The 21,698-nt window shown below is 38.7% G+C and overlaps 1 protein-coding gene across 10 annotated transcripts in view; it reads right to left on the reverse strand.

Moving 5' to 3' along the window:
• PRRC2C (proline rich coiled-coil 2C) overlaps nt 1-21,698 on the reverse strand; it is a 63,240-nt gene that overhangs the window by 34,278 nt on the left and 7,264 nt on the right. For 9 of the 10 annotated variants that reach the window (XM_088524456.1, XM_088524454.1, XM_088524455.1 and 6 more), the window contains exons 2-13: nt 13,045-13,212; nt 11,490-11,667; nt 10,389-10,498; nt 7,156-7,294; nt 4,985-5,204; nt 4,668-4,747; nt 3,686-3,819; nt 3,509-3,596; nt 3,093-3,228; nt 1,877-1,951; nt 797-1,427; nt 133-305 (exon numbers count right to left, since the gene is read on the reverse strand). In XM_088524456.1, the coding sequence (XP_088380582.1) occupies nt 133-305; nt 797-1,427; nt 1,877-1,951; nt 3,093-3,228; nt 3,509-3,596; nt 3,686-3,819; nt 4,668-4,747; nt 4,985-5,204; nt 7,156-7,294; nt 10,389-10,498; nt 11,490-11,667; nt 13,045-13,159 (2,079 nt within the window). In that variant the 5' untranslated portion in view covers nt 13,160-13,212. The remainder of the gene's footprint in view (nt 1-132; nt 306-796; nt 1,428-1,876; nt 1,952-3,092; nt 3,229-3,508; nt 3,597-3,685; nt 3,820-4,667; nt 4,748-4,984; nt 5,205-7,155; nt 7,295-10,388; nt 10,499-11,489; nt 11,668-13,044; nt 13,213-21,698) is intronic. The other variant, XM_088524448.1, reaches the window with a different exon arrangement.

Here is a 21,698-nt window from a genome sequence, read left to right on the forward strand (position 1 = left end):
CAAGTTGAAGTTGGAAGCGAACAACTTAGCCGCTTCTAAACTCGTATAATCACATTCTTCCAGAATAAGGGAGAATTAATATAATGTTAATGTAAACATATTATTTCTTCTTTTAGTAAACTACTTAGTTACCTGCTGCCTCTGAAATCTCGGTGGCAATGATTTCTGGAACTGCTTAGAATAGCCAGAGGAAACAGCAGGACGAGGCTGAGACCCTGAATCTGGCTCACTTTCATGAGTCACCTGTGTCTCTTTCTCTTTCTCATTCCGACCACTATCTTGACAGGTAAAGACTGGCTGATCTTCTGAAAAAAAAGAGTCAAATGTTAAGATACAATCTCACAAATGAATCTTAAAATTACAGCAATTTTGCCCTAACCACAGTGCCAGATTTAGTCAAGCTACAGGAGTATTTTTCTAAAATGAAAGTAGTCTGCCTTTTCTATTCTCAGTCTTAGTTTCAAAAAAATTTACGAAGTCAAAAAAGCCTAAGTATGAATTAGTTTATGATCACAGAACTGGTGTTGATACTTCCCTCAGTATTCTTTTTAAACAAATAAATTCGGCAATTAACCACAAGCATTGACAAAGTAAGCATTACGTGAACTAGGAAGTGCTGTGAATATAAATACTAACATGTTAACTCTGAACTTTTTTATTTAATGAATCAAAAATCATTTTCATTCACAACACAACCTTATTAACTATAGTCTAACAGAGGTCTCCTTTGGCACCCAAGCTCCACTACAAAAAAATGCATCAAGTCCCAAGACAAGTCCTAGTTGTGCAAGCATACCTTTTTCTTCCTTGTTATTCCTGCTTTCACTTTCTTGTTTTTCCACTACAGGTGCTGCCACAGGTTCTTCAGGCTCAGGAACCTCAGGGGCTGGTTTCTCCTCCTCTTTTTCTTTCTCCTTTTCCTCCTTTTCTATCTCCTTTTCCTTCTCACTCTCCCTTTCTTGTTCTTTTGCTTTCTCCATTTTTTCTTTTTCTTCTCTCTCTCTTTCTAGCTCCCTCTCTCTTTCCCTTTCTTTTTCCTTCTCCCTCTCCCTCTCTTTTTCTCTCTCCCTCTCCTTTTCCCTTTCTCGTTCCCTTTCCCGCTCCCTCTCCCTTTCTCTTTCTCGTTCCCTTTCCCTCTCCCTTTCTCTTTCCCTCTCTCTCTCTTTTAGAGGGTCATCTCGGGAGGGTTTTGTCACGCAGCCAAATTTCTCATTTAACCGTTTTAGCTTTTCTGCACAAGCTGCTTTTCTTTGTTCTTCCATTCTTCTTTCTTCCTCTTCTCGTCGCTTACGGGCTCGCTCAACTGCAGCCGATATCTCTGACTGCTGTCTTCTCCTCTGTTTCCAAATTTCATCTTCATCTGGTACTGGTTTAGGGGGAAAGGGACCCTGTCTTCCAGGTCCTACCTGACGATCAGGAGGAGGATGCTGCAATATTCAAACCAGTAAATTTAGTAGAGAACATATTACACCAGTCAGCTGAAATACATCATTTTAACTATCTTCCAAAACTTATACTTGGATGGCATGTTTACACAGCAAGGTTTGCAAGACAAAGCAAGTCCCCACCTTCCTGCTCCAGTTCTGACTCATGGAACCCAGAAGGAACAGTAGAAAGATTCAGCTGGCCTTCTGCCACACCTCACCCATCACTGCTGAGATGCCAAGATGACAAACATCATCTTGGTTTGGTTACAGTCCACTTAATCACAGAGACTCAGGGGAGAGCTCAAACAGGAGTGCCCACCAAAGCGAATGCTAAAGATGGGTAACAGGCTACCACCTACAGATTTCACTAGAGACATCATCTAATTCCCTCCATGACAGCATCCAAGCATTGCATGCAAGCAAATAAAGACAGCTCTACTTTTTCTTACCGGTGGTAGAATAGATTTTGGATGAAGAGCAGGACCACCTCTTTCATGTAGAGAAGGCTGTGTTGGACCCCGTTCCTATTGGATTGAATACAGTACTAAGATAAGCATGCTTGCAGTGACATAGGTTGTCAAATTTTGGATTTATTGCATTGAGACAACACATCTAGCAAACTACACTCCATCTGAGATAAATGCATATGCAAAAGAGGGCAAGAATCTATATCCTGTCATGAGAGCTAAACAATTATTTTAGAAGTGTATCACATCCAAATACCAAACTTTAGACTACTACACTATTTTTCTCTGAATTAATGTAGTGTCACACAGAATCACAGGATGATTGAGGTTGGAAGGGACCTCTAGAGATCATCTAGTTCAACCCCCTGCTCAAGCAGGGACACCTGGAGCACATGACACAGGGTGGCATCCAGGCGGGTTTGGAGGATCTCTAGAGAAGGAGACTCCACAACCTCTCTGGGCAGCCTGATCCAGTGCTCTGTCACCCCCACAGTGTCAAATTCTCGGAGGCTGTACGGTCCTTATACAGAGAGAAAAAGTAGTAAACCAAATTGAGGATCCCCAAACCTTCACTAAAGTAGCACATTTCCACAAAATTTCCCAGCAAGGCTAACAGCAGCTTTCCTGGGAGGAAGAGGAGAACCAATAAGCCTAGGCAGTTATTAATCTTCCTCTACTGCAGGATAATCAAAAAAAACAAACAAGCAAAAAACCTCACATTGGCTGAACTGATAAATTCTATATGGTCTTCATAAAACATTTCCGAGAAGTTGGCTAAGTTGTGCTGAAAAAAGCAAGTCACGATATAAAAATCAAGAAAGATGTATAGGCAAACAGGGCATGTTTACCCAGTGCCACTATAAAACAGGACAGACAGACAAGCACAGCTTCATTCCCTTTTACAGGGTATGGACTCACAAAAGTATCAAGTTAAAGTTTGTCAGGTAAGTTACACCAACTGACAGAGTTCATAAAGACTAGCTACAAAATAAAAATTCTTATAGCATGAAGAAGCTAAGCAGCACCAGACCAATTATAGCAGCACATAAGCAGTAGCACCTAATACTTTCACTTATGTTCATAACCTTAATAGACCTGACAGTTTGGAAAGACACCCGAGTTGGGCCTCTTCTGTTAAGGTTTTTACCAGAGGAGTTGAAGTGGAAAACAAAACAAAACAAACAAAAACCCCACAAACCTGATCAAGCTGAGAGGTTTTGCCATATGATGCTTTGGTTGCTGCTGTGGAAACCTGCGTGGCAGACTTTGTCTGTTCTTCTCCGTCCTTCTGGTCATCAGGGCTTTGAGAGTCTTTTGATGGTGTTTGTTCATCACTGCACACAAAGAAACAAGAAAAATGGAGGGTGTACTCCACCGAGGTATTTGGTGATTTACCTTCTATCCGCAACCTTTCTTAACAGGAGCAGAAGTTTCTCACCATCAGAACTGTTTCTACTGTATGCTTAACTGACTTGAGTGTAAAGTTATTCCAATAATTCAATATTATAATAAATTGTGTAAGTGTTGTCAAAATGAATAAGCTTTGCTTCATTCAACTTTCCCAAAAGCTAAGCCAATTACATGCCACTCATAAAACTGGCAGCACCAACTTACCCACTTTCCTTCTCTTTTTGACTACTTCCTTGCTCATCATCATCACTGAAGTTCAGCTGTTCAGTGTAATCCACTTCACTCTGTGCACCTGTTACATAAGCAAATACTCAATTAATGCTTTAGAAAGATTTAATGTACAAATAAAAACAACAAAAAAAGTCAATCTGATGCTCTTACCTGCCCAGCCCTCATCAGCCTCAGCATCTAGGTTATCAAATTTATCTAGTTCTTTAAGTTCACTAGCACTAAGAATAGATGGGCGCTCTATAGGTTCTGAACACCAGGAAGGTGGTCCTCTTCCCCTTGGCCCTCTGAAAGGGAAACAGAAGCAAAAGCCACTGTCACTAATCAGCAATATGAACAGATCAAAGTCAACTTGAGTGACAAGCAATTATTTCAAGTAGACAGGATACAGGATATATCAAATACGGTATACGAATTTGAGACAAGCGAATACTGTATTTCAAATAACTGCTATGGCACCATATTGATTTCTTACTTGTTTGGAAAGTGTCTGAAGATAGTTTCGTAATGGAAAAGTTATAGCCTTCACAGCAAACCTGACGCTTTGTGCTGTTACTAAATAGCTGAAAACCACACCTTGTAGCTTGTGCAGCACATACACAAATGTGACATCACTCATACGAACTTACCTCAAGAGATTTTTTTTTTTATACTTTCCAAGCTTTCCCCCCCTGTCTATGGTTCTGTACCCTATGCCTACTCAAGCTCTCCCAGTCACACCTCTCAGCTTCTCCTCCCACAACCCCAGATTGTCTGTCAAAGCTGTAACTCACTGCACATAGAACCCACCCATGCTCTCATGCATGTGTATAGCCACCTTCAGCTACAGAAAGACATACAGGAGAGAAGGAAGCTAGTTTTAACACACGGCAGAAAAGCATCCCCAAATCAAAGCCCTAAGTAGATAATTTCCTCAAGTTTTCCAGCTGGACAGATGTGGTTTTCAAAAAGTTCTGCAACACAAGTGACCCAATGGCACTGCTCTACACAAACCAGACTTGCAAAAAATCTAAACAGTGACAGTTAAGCTATATATAAATACCTTTAAAGAGAAAAAAAGCTAGTTTAAAGTTACAGACAGTTCATGCCCAACAGTTCACGCCCACACAACTGTAACACTTCCAAAGTTGCTTACCTGCCAGGGTCAGAACCAGGAAACCTTGTTGGACCTTGCATGGAAGGAGGATATGCCATTCTTGGATACTGATTAAACATCTAGGAAAGGTTTGTAATAGGAGTCGTTTGTTAAAATTACTGTATTAAACATACAGATAACATTAAAGGAATGACAGTGAAAGTAAAGAAAGATTTTTCACTTGAGACAGTTTGCTATTGAGAAGCGTATGAAATCAAGCCATCAAAGCAGAATGACTACAAGCCTTGATTAGCAGTATATAATTAGCATTTTCTCTTCAGTATGCTGCTAGTTGAAAAGAGTAATAACACACTTACATAAGGGGGCATCATTGCCCTGTACTGAGATGAGATTGGTGGTTGCTGCTGACCATTCAGCTTGGGCTGAGGGACCTGTGGTAGTCTCTTCTCTGCTCCCTTCTGGGCATCGTTTTGTTCACCAGGTGCTGCAGCATTATCATCTTGCCCAGGAGTTTTAGCTTCTTGATCAGTTGGAGACCCAGGCGAGTTCTTATTACCACCTTCTCTCCAGTTGGTACTATCTGCATTGGCAGAATCAGCACGAGAGAAAAAAGCAAAACAAAAGCAGACTTTATATTACAGAATCAGAGGCAAGTAAAAGGAAAAAATATTCTATTGAGTTTTCTGTGATACAAATATCTTTGTACAGATGGGTGTCAACATTTACTGCCCAAACAAGCAATGACTACTCAAGAAAAAAAGGGGCTGTTTTCCAACCCTCCTCAAACTTATACCCAGCTGAACTCCTGAAGGGCAAGAGCTACATTCACAGGTTGCTCTAGTTGTCTTTCTCACCTTCCAGAATACAATGCAATTTAGGAAAGGCATTAAAAATAGCACAAAATGAAACACAGCTTTAGTTGTTTTAAGTTGGCCACTCTTTCAGCTTGATGTCTTGATGGTATATGAAAAGCTGCTAACAGGGAAAAAAATTTCATAAGCAGCAGAGGACTACAGAGCCTGGCTCAGCTCTAACTCACAAGGATGGAATGGAAGTGATGAGAGCTGTACTTCTGGGTACAGGTGTTGAATAAAAAGCCTAGGAAAACTAAGATCTAGCAATCAAGCACTTGTATCAGACAGTCCTTTCTTCTACTGTTCTCTACAAATTTCAGAGCAAGTATTAGGGCAGAAAAAGTAAAATATGGCATCCTCGTTTACAACACTTATGGACCAGCAACAACTCGCAGCCATTCACTGTGCATGATGTTGTCCTAGAAATAAGCCCCTGGCCCAAGGCAATGCTAAAGCTATAGGCTTCCTGTTCCCATCAGAGCTCTTCCATTTTCCTTGCATGGCTGCTAAAGGGACAGTACTCACAAAGCCTGTTCAGCCCTCTGCCATCACCCTTAACAGCATACATAGTGCTGACCAAAACTACAACTGAATGATACAGGAGGCTGGAACAAACACATACAGCTACTCTCCTAGTGTTCCTTTATTATTTTTTTTTTTCGTGACATCTCTGAAATTTCTTGTCGACTTACTCTTAGCACTAAAATCAGGATCTGAAGTAGTACACTGTCTCAGTCTGCACTGCTGTGTGTTTTTACATTGAAAAAAGCCAAGAACCACCCAGGCTAGCAGCACAGAAGGGAGTCCACGACTCTGGACAGCCTAGGCCACTGCAAGAGCAGCACTATCTCCTCTGCCATGGGTACAAAGCAGTGCCAACCACAGTGTGGAAAGGGCTCTTTAGGTGTAAACCCTGCCAAAAAGTTCCGAGGAACAAAGGAATCCTGTTCCTCCTAGGAGACAAACATAATGCCTAATCCTTTCCCATTACAAGGACAAGGAAAATAATACACACCTCGAACTGAAACATAACACTAACCTTTTTTATGTTTATGATTGTCTTGCTATAGTTAATCATCCAAAACTGAAATAGATCTACCCCAGATTTTCACAGCACTGCCCATTCTGACCTTGCAGGCCGAACTTCCAAACCAGGTTATCTTTCAGGCTACACATATGAGTGTTACACATTTTGGGGTAATTCTAAAACTGTTTTCATGGTTAACTGATATTAGAAGAGCACTTTAAATACATTTTTGTCTGCTGAATGCCACAACAGCTAAAATGTTAGTACTGTGCAAACAGTAGAAGTCCCTTGGAAACAAGAGTGGATTACTGACCACTTTAGGAAAACAGGGAGAAAACTGCAGAACAGGGTTCAGAGAAATATGTTGTTTCCATCAATAGGGAACATGGCAGAGCAAGAAAAAAGCAGCCCCCTTTTCCCACAAATTCCTATGACAAGCTCTTAAACAAGATAACCATATAGTGAAATAGAGTTACAAGAGTTTCTTATGGAAGAACAATTTGGATCATTTTCAACAATTTATATATTGTAAAAGCATGTTGATTAAAAAACCCATTCAATGTACTTTACATGGGAAGCAAGAAATCTTGTAACAAGCAAGTTCCACACAAATATACGCAATTTCACAAGAACTTGTAGTAAATACTTACTTTGGGGTCGCAAGTTGGGTCCAGATCCATGCTCTTCAGGTGCATCTTTCTCTTTGCCTGACTTTTCCTGATCCCCAGCTGCCGGCAGACTGGGAAACTCTTGCTGGAAATAACTATTTACTTGAATAGCTGGACCTACACAGTAACATAATCAAAGTCACAATTTTTTGTAGTCTGAAGAGTTCAGAAGGTTACCCGCCCTCTAATTCTGACCATCCTTAAAAGGTCAACTTGAAATCTACATGAATTTACTGGTAACACAGAATTCACATGAGTCTACAGCAATCCTTAAAAAGGATTCACATTTGCTACCAAATAACAAAGTTGTCAAATCTACTGGGTCAATTACCTTTCAGGACTACAGAAAAATCCTGAAGTAACCAAAGAGACAAACGGACAGCTTGAACTGCCCAAAGGAACAAGATGCAACACAGGGAGCTCTTAAGTTCCTCAGCTCTGTCAACATCCTTTTCTCAAGCACAAAGACTTCCCTTGTTTTATTCACAGCAGTTCATCCAAGAACAGGCAGTTATGTTATTGCCAAAGCCCCTAAGATTCATCGCTGCTCTAATAACAAATAATTCCGCTGGACTATTGAAGGCCGCAGTTTTATCTTTTGAGAAAACTTAAGCATCAGAACTGGAACATTCTTTGATTCAAAGCTGAAGTTAAGAAAACTGCCACACAGGAAGACAATCTATGTTTGGTCTATAAGCCATAACAAAAGCCTTAAATTCCAATTCAGAGTTATGCCAAAGGTTTTAAGCAAGTCATTTTTCCCCTCCGGCCAGATACACACTGAATATTGACCTATTAGTCTGATAGCAAACCACTGAAATTTGCTGAGGAAAAAAAAATTTCCTTCAGTTTGAATAATGTCCTGCTCCTCCATCTATTTTAGCTCCTGGATACTTTAAGAGACAGCACAGTAGTGCACAAAGACTACGGGGCAAACTGACAAAAAATGGGATCTGAACACATACAGTCCAAAACAAATAATCCCTTGGGTCAGGAGAAAAAAAGGCTTCCTTATATCGTTTTTTTAGTCAAAAGACAGTTTCCTCTTTAATCCACAAAAGAATCCTTGAAAAAAAAAAAAAAAAAAAAAAAAAGGCTAACATAGGGACCTTGATGTTTTCCAAGATTAAGGAACAAGCACAAGGCAAAATCCTTACTCTCTTCACTTCTGTTGTGAAGTCGTAACAGCAAATACCACAATATTTACACTTGTGCCTACAGACTGCAGTGAGAACTTTCAAGCTTGATTCCAACTTCACCTTCTGCAGGTCATATTAACTGTTGTGGCTTTTTTTTGTTTTTCAGACACTGGACTCCTGCTGTGTCCATTTAGCTACACCCAAGAGCTTGTTTAATAGCACTGAAAGCAGCAGTCACACTAAACCGGCAAGGGATCTCCTTTAGAGGTCTTGTGACATGCGATGCTCCTGAGTTTTATACATCTTGAAAATGTTTTCTGCCCCCAAGTCTACGCTGACAGCAATGTTTTAATTGCAAAGCAATACCATCCTCAGTGATAAGCTCGACAGCGCTCAGGTCATCAACCTGAAATAGCTAGGCTGTCAGCCAACAACAGTTCAGCAATTAAGGTCTTCAAAGATGTTACAGCAGCAATTAACTTCACCTTCTAATCAACATGAGAGCAGAAAAATACATGCTGCAATTACATTTTAGAAGTCCTTCCTTTCTAGCTGGTCACATGGAATATCCAAGAAGGATTTCATCTTGCCTCACTCAAACGAAGGTTTACAAAAGCATGAGGCTGCTGGCTCCCTTCCTGCTGGAACGCGTGCCAGGCGTCTAGAAAAAGCTCAAGTCCCACCAGCCAACTGCAGAGCACGAAAATATGAGCACGACAGGTGTACCCTGAGTTTCGAACCAGGGAGGAGAGCAAGCAGTCGATGCCAGCTCACATCCTGCATTTTTTCTCAAAGCACCAACCGCACTACCGCATTAATGGAGTCAAATGAGGGTGCCATCTGGGATTGGCACACAGTTGCCATGGCAACCACAAAATAATTAGCTAAATGCATTTAAGCCACTGAGCCGAATCACTTTATTTCTCATGTCACATCAGCGGTGATCTTATCAGCTCACGTAGAAAGGTTGATGCAAAGTGATCTGCATGCCAGTGGGTTTTTTTTAAACATCTATTCTACAACACTCCTTCAAGACAAATTATAGAGCTGGTTTAAGGGAGTGGATTTTCCATACGGGAGAACAGTGGTAAAATGGGCATGAGACAGGGGAGCAAAAAGTGCAAACTCTTAAGAACTGCCACTTTGAGTATCTATTCCATTAAAATGGCAAAGTCATTAGACGTGCAATATTAACAGTAAGCTCTAAGTAATGGCTTAGAGGTTACCTCCATGTAATACAGATTTATACAACCATTCCAAGATTTGTCAAGAAAAGAGCTCACTTCAACATGAAAGACAATTTTCAGACAGAAATCTTGAAAGTCTCAGATTTAAGACAACAAAACAAGTCACGCGTTATTTTTCATAACGGAGATGTAGATATTCTGAGTAACCTCTCATTCCACATGCAATTTTAAAAGTCTGCTGAAGAACAAGCTCTAACCTTACATGCGCAACAGAAACAGTAAAGGTAAGATCCACAGTAACAGAAAGAATTCTCCATTCTTTCATATAATTACATAAGACACCTTTAATACTTTGCCTCAGCAACAAAAAAGTGCTACTTGAACAGTATCATTTTAAAAAGAAACGCACCAAACCAAGGAATCTAAGATAAAGGGAAAGGAGTGTTGCTACAGACATTTATACAGAAGGTAGACTATACACCTTTTGAATAAAAAATTCAGAATATTGAATAAATTGACCACTAAGCACATAAGTTGCTCCTTCCTGTGACAGAATTCTATGTACTAAAAATATACATTTCTTCCTCCACCCATTTCAGCCCTGTTCAAGATCTGGTGCTATAAGCACTATTGCTCTTCCAATCTCCCCCAAAAGGCCATGCAAGCCCTTTAAAAGTCAGACTTGCTACATACTAAATTGGGCTGGAACTCACTTGAGTGACATGGGACTGGCTCACCTTCAGGCCAAGAAAGTTGCTTCCACAGCATTCCTAGTCCCAGCTGGCTCGGTCAAGACTCAAAAGGTTGCTGAGTGTGGATCTCTCACAGCAGCATTCATAGCCCGCTAGGCCAGTCCAGATTCCCACCACCTTTAACACCACTTACCATCTCCTTGCCCACCTGGCTTGGTACTGGCCCATGATTTGGCAACAGGAGCTGCTTCTGGAGGAGCAGGAGCGGCAGGTTTTGGCTGTGTCTGCGGCACTTCTGGCTGTCTGGAATCAGAGGAAAAGCACTCATGAACACAAGAGAGACTGAGCGCAGAATGAGATTGTCAGGATGACTGCTGAAAATGAATGAAGTGAGATAACTGCAGCTGAAGAACCAATAACTAACAATTTTCATATATAACAACAGTTGTTATAGTAACAGATAAATGGAAATAAATTAGCTATCTAGATTGGATTTCCCAAAGTGAAGGGGTATGAGTAAAATGGCTGGGAAAGAACAGTAATCAGTCACGAACAGAAATACAGCTTTTAAAGCAGTTTATTAGAAGATGAAAATCCAGTCACTCTACAACCACAGAACAGAAAATTTTGGAATAATGTTTTCTTGGCTCAGTGGCTAAGAGAAGAAATCAATTTTTAAAAAATACCACCATGAGCACAGAGAGATGACACAAATAAGTCTGTCAGAAATTATGAAGTACAAGGAACTGATAAGAAAACCTAAAGACATCATAAAAAATAAAGGGTATCAGGGATTAAAAGAAGAAAGTTGAGTTCTACTGAGAACAAAGGTATGGTCTCAATTTCATTATCTAGCAATGAAAAGAGAGGCAGACATTTTCAACAGGCATTAATTTTGTTTCAATCTAAGAAATGAACACATGCTTGAAGAAGATCTTTCCAGTCTATAAACCTGATGAGGCTGTTCAACCCTTTTCAAGAATAGGTATTTCTCAGTTCTGGCTCTGCAAATATCTTAAGCCTCCAGACTGTCAAGAGTGTCCCCAAGTCAAAATCTCCCACTGATACTTATTTTTGCTAAAACAAAACTAATAGGGGAAATTACTAGACTAGAATTGCTTTATTATACCACTAAAGCAAGACCTAACTACCACAACACCATGTTAGCTAACCTAGCTCAATTTTTTTAGTCTGCAGTGCAGATTAAAATAAAAAATATTTTGCTAAATAATAAAGGATCAGTGCAAAGAACTACCCACTAAGCAAACTCATCCTGATCTTACTGGTCACTTACTTTTCTTCCTCATGCTGTTCTTGTTTTGAAGCCCATCCTGTGCCATCTTTAGGCACGATGTTCACATTAGGGTCATTGCCTTTGTTCTCTGCTTTGAGACTAGGGAGGTTAGCAGGGGGAGGCATCCTCCTCGAAATAGCAACTTTCCCAAGACTCTGCAATCCATGGCGTGCGGCAACTGCATGCCAAAACAGAAAGTGGAAGTTAACAGTGTTAATTGGCAGAGCTGCAGAAATAATAATAATTTTTAAAAAAGCTAGAAAAAAGTAAATTAAATAGAGAGGGAGTTTAAGAGAATAACAATTAGAAACTCAAAATACTTTACAATTAATTAAAAAAGGGAATTAGAAATATTCAGCCTGGCATAGCTTGAGTATTTTTTAAACAGCAAATCAATACGGTTAACCTATTCCAGAGATGAAATGGGATATATGGCCCACTTTTAGAAGCACTGCTCAGTGACAGTAAGGTAGAGGAGCTCTTGTAAATAAAATGTTGGTATCTTAAAGCCCTTTAAGATGGTGTTAAGTATTATTCATTCTCTTCCTCCTTTTGGGTTTTAACATACCTTGATGAGTCCAAGAACACACACATGGGTCCAGCCCATTTCTTTTTTGGTGCACAAGCCCACTGGCTGGTGCTTCAATTTCAGCTGGCAGATGCTGTCCTTGCAAAAACATTCCTACAAAGTGCATTTACTCCAGGCCACAGGTATGAAAAGCAGTACAAAGCTAACACTGCACAGGACATTCAATCTACCAATTAATTAATTCAGGTGAAAAAAGTACGATTTACTGCCCTAGAGTATGTTATAGCATACAAGTGTCATTTTCAAAGCTAAAATCTAGAACTACTGTGAACTTTAAAATAATATCAAATATTAAAAATAATTCTCAAGTTAGGATTTCTCCCCCTGGATTTAAGCAGATACATGAAATCACATTCCAGGCCTACAGAGTTTTTTTTCCCTATGCTTCTCAACCCTATCAATCATGAAAAAGCATAACCACATGGGGTCTTATTTGGGACTTCAGGAAAGTTTTGTCCTGTGTTTGCCTGAAAAACACACATGAAGCACACGATGCGACAGTGCACATTCCTGTCTTGCAGATCAAGCACCTCCAGTTCTGCACAGGTTTTGTTATTTATATCCTTAAAGGTATTGGAGGGGGAGGCGGGGGAAGGAAGCAGCAGGAACAAACATACTCACTAAAGATCTCAAAATATGCTCAATGGCAGAAGCAGTGTTATATCACTGCCCATCAATTTACAGTTAAAAAACAGCTAGGGAATAAGAGCAGATAATAAACAGTTCTCTTAATTCATCTACATTATACCTCCTAGTAACCTGAAAACATTGTCTTCTTGAACTGAAACACTAACTTACAAGTAATCAGAAACTGTAATCAAGATTCCTTCCCACAATTCTTCCATTTAACCACTGTCAAGCATGTCAAAAATCTTAGGGTTGTCAGGTGCTCATATGCTTTGCACTCCTGGATGGCTGTACTGCAGTGATGAGGAAATACTGAAAAATTAAGGTCAGTGTACTCACCTGTGGTTTTTTGAGTTTCCAGTGATTTTCCCTTGTAAGTATTAAACAGACTGAGTGTTGCATACTTGGTTTTTCCATCCTTTGCTTTTGTACTCTGACCTGACTTTTCCGACATTTCGGTGGAAACTCATCGAGTCTGGTACCTCCTTCTCACTCCTCAAAATTAGCCTGAAAATATGAATACCAAAACAATCAAATAATTTGAGCACTAGCCAATACAGGAGGCAAAATTCATGAGACAAAAGTTCACACCACATTTATCTGCATCATCACTGCTGTATCACTGCTACTCCTTTTAAGCATGTTGGGTGGAGATGTTTTAGAATCCATTACATGCATGAATCCTTAAATTTACTTAAGAATATATTATTTTAAGGCATTTTCAGCTCCCCAATTTGAACTTTACAACACCGCAACAGTCAACATTTGATCAATACAAAACCCTGAAAAATGTAGAATTGTTGAATACTGAGCATGGACTCACTAAAAAGCATGTTAAGTTTCTACAGCATTTAGCAATCCACGAGGGGAGCTCAATGATTTAACTCAATTATGCAGCTGAGGGCTCAGATACCATTACCCGTGGTACAATATTTCTGATTTTTTCCCCCCAGTTAGAATCATTATGGACTCCGCAGTTAGAGATATTAAATACACCAAGTCATATTTCCTAATCAAACAGAGGAAAACAACACGTTCAGACAACGAGGAGGGAAATTCCTTATATCAAAAGTTACACTATTATTCTTGCTACTTGTAGCAAGAAATTGCAAGCCTGTTAAAGCAGATCAGGTCATCCCCTTTCTTCCCTCCTCCCAGAATAGCAGACCTTGAGAAAAAGAACCCAGCAATTATCAGTTACATTGCCCTAAACATTCTTAGCTGGAACTTGCCAGAGTTGCTACTCATCATCAGGCAGGCACATAAGAGGGCATTCACTTAAGCAGAATATTATTATATAGCCAATTTAATCTTACCAGCACTGACACACACACACACACATAAAAAACCCTATTATACCCTTCTGCATGACTGTTTTTTTTATTTCCATATAGGTTCCAGAACAGTTCAGATAAAAGGAAATGCAAGGATATCTGAGTTAAGACCAGAAATCAAGACAGTGATCCATCCAGCTCTTAAAATTCTCTGGTGACCAATGAACCACCTGATCCAATGCAGGACCTCTAAGCACTTTCAAGAAGATCCCAATTCACACACAGGCACTCATGCATTTAAACAAAAACAAAAAGCAAGCAAACAAACAAACCCCCGAATAAAACAAAAGCCTGCAAGGACAAACAACCCAAAGAATAAAACACTCACTTGGTCATGAAAGATATTAACTATTGTCAAAGAGGAGGAAAGTTTCATTTACATAAAAATGACAACAACATTCCCACCTTCCTTTGCCTTCTATCCCAAAGTGCTTTTTATGCCCAAGTTATCGTAAAGCTGAAGAAAGAAAATATTCAATAAGTAATTCCCAGGATTTTTTGCCAGACTAGTCACCATTTAGCTGTTTCAATAGCATGTGTTATCCCAAAAGTCACTCTTTGTCTCTTCCAGAAATACGAAATGCAGAATGAGAGCAAGCTGAGCTCAGCTCACCAAGTGCGGCAGGTATTCAGAACCTAGGACTTGGATGTGGCCAACAGTCCACCTCAAAATCTCTTCTGTCAAATAGAAGGCATCTTTTATATGGTCTCTTTTAGAAGAAAAAGGAAGTAAACAGAAGAGGATGTATCTCTGTTTTCCCCATCTTCATTTTTTTCCTCTTTTTCATTTGTTCTCACTTTACCTTATGATGACTATAGCTCTTCCTTTCCTCTATCCAAAAACCTACAACTGGATACCACAACTTTAGATAAACTTTTTTTTTTTTTTGCAGCTACCAACTCCAGCAATCATTCACTGTTCATGGAAGTCCCAACGTTTATTTACAATTCAACAACACACCAAGCCTTGCCCATTATCATCATGCATGACCATGCAAGTACTTTCAGCTAAGTCTGGAACCCTAAACCAAGGCCAACTATCAAGCCAGAGGCTAAGTCTGACACTAGACCTTGAATTAACCCATCTTCTTCTATGGGGAAACTCAGTTTATCACAAGGTCTTCACTAAAATTGGCTGTGGAAGAACCAGAAAGATAATTCTACCTTCAATTTTCCTACAACATTCTGCAAGACCACAAATCTACCACAAACTACCTGGGGCACATCAAGGAGAGTAGTAGGTATCGATCAGGTAAATACCAGAATGCTGCACAGGTAACAAACAAGTTTCTACAAAAGCAGCTAAGCTGTAACAGATATAGGGGGAGCAGAAGGCAGCTTGAGGATAATTTAAAATAATTTCCGAGTCTGTCTTATTTTTCAAACCTGGCAGAAACCACAGAGTCTTACTCTCTAAGGAAAAGAGTTATGGTTAAGACAGAATTAGCACAGAAGCACTAGGGCAAATCTGCATTATAATTGTTCTTTCTAGAACACTTGATAGCTTTAAGAACAAGAGGAGGTTATCATGTTTTCCAGTAACTCTTTTTGATGTTAAATTTGCAAAAATCAACAAAGACTGCTCATTACAGATGAGCTCTATGCATTCTTTGTATCAAAATGCATACTGTTTGACAACTTTTTTCAGAGTTACAAAGACAAAAAAACACAGAATATTTTAAACTGATTAAAATTGCACATTCCTCAGTAATCTGATTTGCAGAAAATGGATCAAGCACTATAGGCAGGGCTCTTTTAAATTAGGTCAGTCAATATATTCACATTTAACTAAGTTTACATCTGATATTGGGTGCTAAATATATATACTTGCAAAATTAAATTTTAAACCAGATACTTGAGGCAGAGACGACAAGTCTTGTCTTTGAAGAGCCCACCTCATCCTCTAAAAATATATCTGCCAGGTCACACATTAAACATGCACCTTCATACCATACAATACGAGTTAAAAAGACTGTTTCCAAGCCATACGAAATAAAAGTTCAGTCAGCATCCAGCTCTAAGCCGCTTGATTTCTTCACTCAAATTTATCTTTTATATAATAGGAGCATTATCACTTCCCTGCGTACCACTTAAGAGATATTTTAAGATAAAACATGTTTAATTTGTGTATACAACTATGTTCTACGTTGGCAAGCACTAGATTCACCAAATGATTCAAAACTTGCCCTAACACTTTTACCTTTATCAGTAAGCTAGCTGTGTGACCAACCTCTATTATTCCACTTATTAACAGCTAAGTGTTATTGTTTGCTAGGTTTAGACATCCAGAATCACTGTCAAACAAGAACATGAGACTGCTGTAGACCTCTGAACGGGAGCACTGTATGAAAGAACTACTTACCAAAATTAATTACCTTGAGAGCAACCAGAAGTTAGGCAACAAAACAAGGAGTAGCAGTTGGCACGTTTCACTGCGCCATTAAGAAGCTTAATCTAGTCAGCGGCTCAAGCTGAATTGCTGTAGTTACTATAGGCATGATGACAGAAGGCTCAAGGCTCCCTAACTTCAGGAACAAAGATTCCATTTCAGCCGCTTAGTAATGTTACCAAATAGATTAGCTGACTTTTACTGTGGCCTTGTTTGTGATTCGGAGATTAAAATACAACTATAATTTCCAAACAAGTCCATCTTTTTCAGATTGCAAGCAGCTGCTTATTTAGATCTTGCAATGAACTCAGAAGCATGGGTACAGAATTTAGCACGATTAAGTTGCCACCACAGCTCCTAGATGATATTTTACTTACACCATTTTAAACACTCCTGAGAGGAAGTCTACTATGCCCTATAATCTCCAAACATTCCCCTCTAGCTGATATAAGCACAGACAGTTGCATGGCAAACTCTCTAGAACCATACTTTATATACTCTTTTTTAACTCCTAGAGAAAAAATAAGTCTTTTTTTCTTTTTCAGAGCTTAATACATAAACTTATTCACTTATTAAGTTAACATGTTAACTTATTCATATTACAATTATAATTTATGTAGTCCTATCAGATCTTTTAAGGATTTTTTTTTAATTTAGCCTACAAGCATACTTTTTAGGACTGGTAACTCGCATGGTATCTTCAAATGATTTTAAAGTGCTACAAATATTAAGTACAGCAATCATTCCCACATTCCCTATTTAACACACATGAGATATCCAGGTGCCAAATTTTGGCAGTGCTTGGGAAAGGATAAACTGTAATGATTTAGGGAAGGAAACAATTCAAACCTGCTTCAAGTTTCTCAGAACCATGAACTCTCAGCCCCTCAAATTCACATCTGCAAAATGTGAAGCAGCAACAGCAACAAAAAAAACCTACAAGAATGTTAATTCATAACAGGGATATATTAGTACCCCTCAAAACAGAAAACAAGAAACGAACCAGAAAGACAGTTCCAAATCATCTTGCTCCTATTTTGAGTGCATTAAAGTGTTTAAGAGGCAGAAAACTTTTACGGATTTGTCCTATTTATCTGGACATACTCCAGGTTTCTTAAAATAGCTTCACTTCTGGCACCCTGAAGATGACATTTCTGGTAAGTTTTGAAATTAAAGCATTAGAAAACTAACTTTTTTTTTTTGGTCACAGGGCTGACTGGATTTTAGAGGCTGATGTTCCTCCAATTTCAGTGCTACTGATTTTGAAAGAGCCTTTTTCAATACCTTTACAAGTCCTGCACTCGACACTCTACATGAATAATTTGGAACTAAAAATGTCAGCTAGAAGAGCTCCATTTCAACTGCAAAGTCTGGCACATTTAGATTCTAGAACTGCACTAAAGAATTTGCTTCATAATGGCGCAACTGAAGAGTAATCTGCACTTAGAAATAGCCATATAAATTTGGAAAAAAACATGTGTGACCTGCAGAGAAGACAGGGATTTAAGCAGTGATAGAAAAATATGACTGCTTTAAAAAGGTGGTCAACTTGTACTGGATTCTAGATACTCAGAACTGAATACTTCTTCATACCTTATGATGCATTATCAGGAAACGCTGTTATTCAAAGGCATCACAAACATAGCATAATTACTGAATATATGGTTTTGCATAAAGAAAAGGCAGCACACGACCAACCACAAATGGGAGTTACAATTAAGCATACTCCTTTTGCCATTTGGATATGGATATATGTTTACAAACAATACTAACTTTATACTACTGTATACCACACTATACCACCAGTTTACAAACTAAGCAAACAGATCAGCTTTCATTTACAGTAACTTTTAAGTGACTAGAACTTCATTCCAGGACCGAAGTGTTTCAGGCTCAATTTCCACTCAAGTTTCAGCCATTCATCCCACAGGAAGAATTCTGAAGCTCTAGCATCAGGCAGTTTAATCCAACATGAAAACCTGCCTCAGCCCGCACCCCGTAACACCTAAATAGCAAAAAGCTCTGTCACACCGAAGTATCTAATAAAAGAAAAGCCTCCGAGGGCAGGAAATTATGCTAAGAGTAATTTCTAGGAGTGCTCATTGCTGAATAGTTTGTTGCTAAGCAAGCAGAAAATTAAAGAAAAAAAATCTGGGCCTTTTGAGCTTCCATTTCACCCACCTCAGCAAACTACCTACACGAATAATGGCTCGCTATCTCTAAAGACTGCTGGCTAGATCTCACTACAATTGATTCTTGATTAAGATCTATATTAAGCTTCATTTCCTTAGAAAGCCAGACTAATGTGCATTTCTATCCCTACCTTTCTTCCACATCTCCAAATTTTGGGCTCACTGGGTATTTTCACATAAATTTGAAACAGTGCAACTCAAAAAAGACATTCTTCTATAAATTTTGTGAAAGTAGGTGGCAGAGTAGGAAGAGAAATCCTTTTTAATCATGAACTCTTCCGTGCCCACCACCTCTGGAGGAAGCTCTTAAGCGGATCCTCTTAGCGCAGCAGAACCTACAGAAGAGTGTTAGCACAGTCACCAAATGGAAAATCAAAGTGAATTTTGCTTCTTAGAACCAAAACATTGCACCAAAAGACAAATATGTAACAAAGCTGGCGTTGCTAGTTCTATCGTTAAATTATTCTTCTTTAGAGCTTAAGAAAGGCCATCCAAAAAAATACCAAAACTAGATGTGTCAAGTAGAAACAAGACCACGGCAGGAAAAAAAAAAGTGCCATTTCAGTACATTTCTCCATATGCACATCTTATAAACATGCAGACTGTAGATTCTAGAAATAAGCATCCACAAATGTCTGTATCACTTCTAACAGACACCTAAACTACAGTTTAAATAAGGCTACTGACTAAGCTAAGTGATGGAACTAACCAAAATTAGCTACCTGCACAATAAAGTCAACACAAAAATTAAGTTTACTGCAAAGTGCATGATCAATTTTAAACTAGCAAGCTATAGAATATGCACATCTTGCTTCCTTAGAGCAAGACCTTGAACATGGCCTTCCAATAGGATAGCTAGCAGCAAAACACAAATATCTCTGGAAACATTTACTCTTAAGTTTCTCAAGTGTAAGATGGCAGCAGCACTAACACTTGGCAAATAAACTTTTAGGACACATCCTGCAGCAGAATAAAAAGTTAGCAGAAAAAAAAAAAAACTATCCATTTCTAGTCAGCTTTTTCAGAGCATTCTCGAGAACAAAAGGAAAAACAAGGTAAGAGCAGCTGGTTAAGTTTAAAAAAAAAGGCAGATAAGACAGCAACCATGCAAATCTCAAATTGGTCTCATTTGTCTCTATTCACAGATTTGCATGTGTATTTAAGCGTATGTGCACGAACACATTACTTTGCAGGCAATTAAACCATATTACTGTGGAAGTGTCCTGCCAACAGAAGCTTGCTTAATAGTATCAGTCCCCAAGATCAATGTGCCTTTTTAAACATATCCACATTAGGGTGATCAAAAAAACACTGTCAGGATAAACTCACACCAGCAATAATATTGAAAACATTTAGTGTATTTGGCATTCTCTTGTAACTGTTTTCTTTTACTTAATGAATTTTTAAACAGACAAACTGCTTCTGAAATCTTCCTCTCCTTAAGCGAGCTCAGGGAACAGAGAGGTTAGCGTTCTTTCTCCTCAAAATGAGGATGCCAGTATTAAAATACGCTGGGGAAAGAAAGGACAGATTTTACTTTACACTGATTATTTTTTAAAAACATTTTTATAGTTATAGAATCATATAAAGTAATTCAATATTCTGATAACTACTATCTAAATATTATCTAAGGCAATACTGTTACCTAGGAATTCAATTCCATCAGGGCCTAGTTTACGGCATTCTTCCACATCTTACACCACAGGCTCATTTTGGTGTCCTGGTTTCCACTCTTATAAGAAGCTGTACATGAACATGGCTCGTCTAACCATTTGGGCCATTTGCAAGGAAGGAGATAAGAAGCACTCAGAATATGCATGCAGATATTCTGATGACCAAAATGCTAAAAGAATAAGCATCTCCAGAAAAGGAGAGGAACCAGGAGTTCTGGTCTGTTATTTAAGTTAAAAACCTCTGTAGAGGAAGAATGATAGTTTAGCATTTTGCAGATACAGCAACAATATCACTCTACACATGTAAAGTTGAGAAATGAAAAACAATGACTTATTTGATCTCCCGTTCTACTTGTTCCCATAAAATTAGTTTTCTGTGGAGGCAAGAGAAGGATACAGTTATATTCTGCACAAGATATGTACAGTTTGAACAACATAAGTCATTATCCTAAGTGCTACTACTGACATATATGCAATGCCTTCAATGTTACCCTAACTAAGTTTTCTTAAGGAGTTTTAATAATTATCACACCATTTTGTTAAGCTACTGGTACACTTTCACGGCTATACTCAAGAGTTTTCCTGTTTCCATAAAAATGACACATTTTGCTAATGGAGACTAGACAGAAGGTCAAATTAAGAAATAGCCCTCAAGATATTTTGTATTCTTAACCTAAATACAGATGATAAATTCAAAGCTATCCCTCATTTACCACAACAAATACGACCTCCAGAATTTCAGAAGAGTAAAAGCTAATTCTTAGAATTACCAAAGGTTAGAAAAATGAAAAAGGGTATGTGTAACTTATTTTCATAAAAACTTCTTGAATTCCTAGCCTTGAACAGTAATTAGACTTACTACCATGCCTCCATATGCCACCAGTCATGCAAAACTTAGCATGTTTGACTTCTGGAAACCCGAAGCACAATTTAGTCTACACCGTTAGATAAATTCAAACAATAACTGCATAACTTACTAACCTAAATAGACACGACCTTCCCCCCCACATTCTTCTTGGAACATATTCTTGGAAAAAACATTACTCTTGGAATAACTACATCATATAACAGATGTCAGATCTCCAGTTTGGGTCATCTCCAAGAATGCGACTGACACCTATTTCTACAAAAATCCTCTCCCACACTCATTCTAACAATCAAACACTTCAGAGAAGCAAAATACGCAATGTTCAGCTCAAATCTGAATCTCTAATCCTCAGCCAAGATAATTGAAAATTGCCTTAAAAATAGATAGAAATTGCTTTAATTTGCTTTCTGAGTTTAGAGAATTTACTTTAATCCTATTTCCAAACTTCCCTGAAACATGACGAATAGCATCCCAAAAAAGTCTGAGAATTAAAACTCCTGACCATATCACTAGACCAAATACTTTTTGGGTTGCTTC

Source organism: Tinamus guttatus, unplaced genomic scaffold (genome assembly GCF_059628265.1).
Source record: "Tinamus guttatus ecotype Peru unplaced genomic scaffold, ASM5962826v1 Tinamus_guttatus_pri_ptg000211l, whole genome shotgun sequence".
Classification (NCBI taxonomy): Eukaryota; Metazoa; Chordata; class Aves; order Tinamiformes; family Tinamidae; genus Tinamus; species Tinamus guttatus.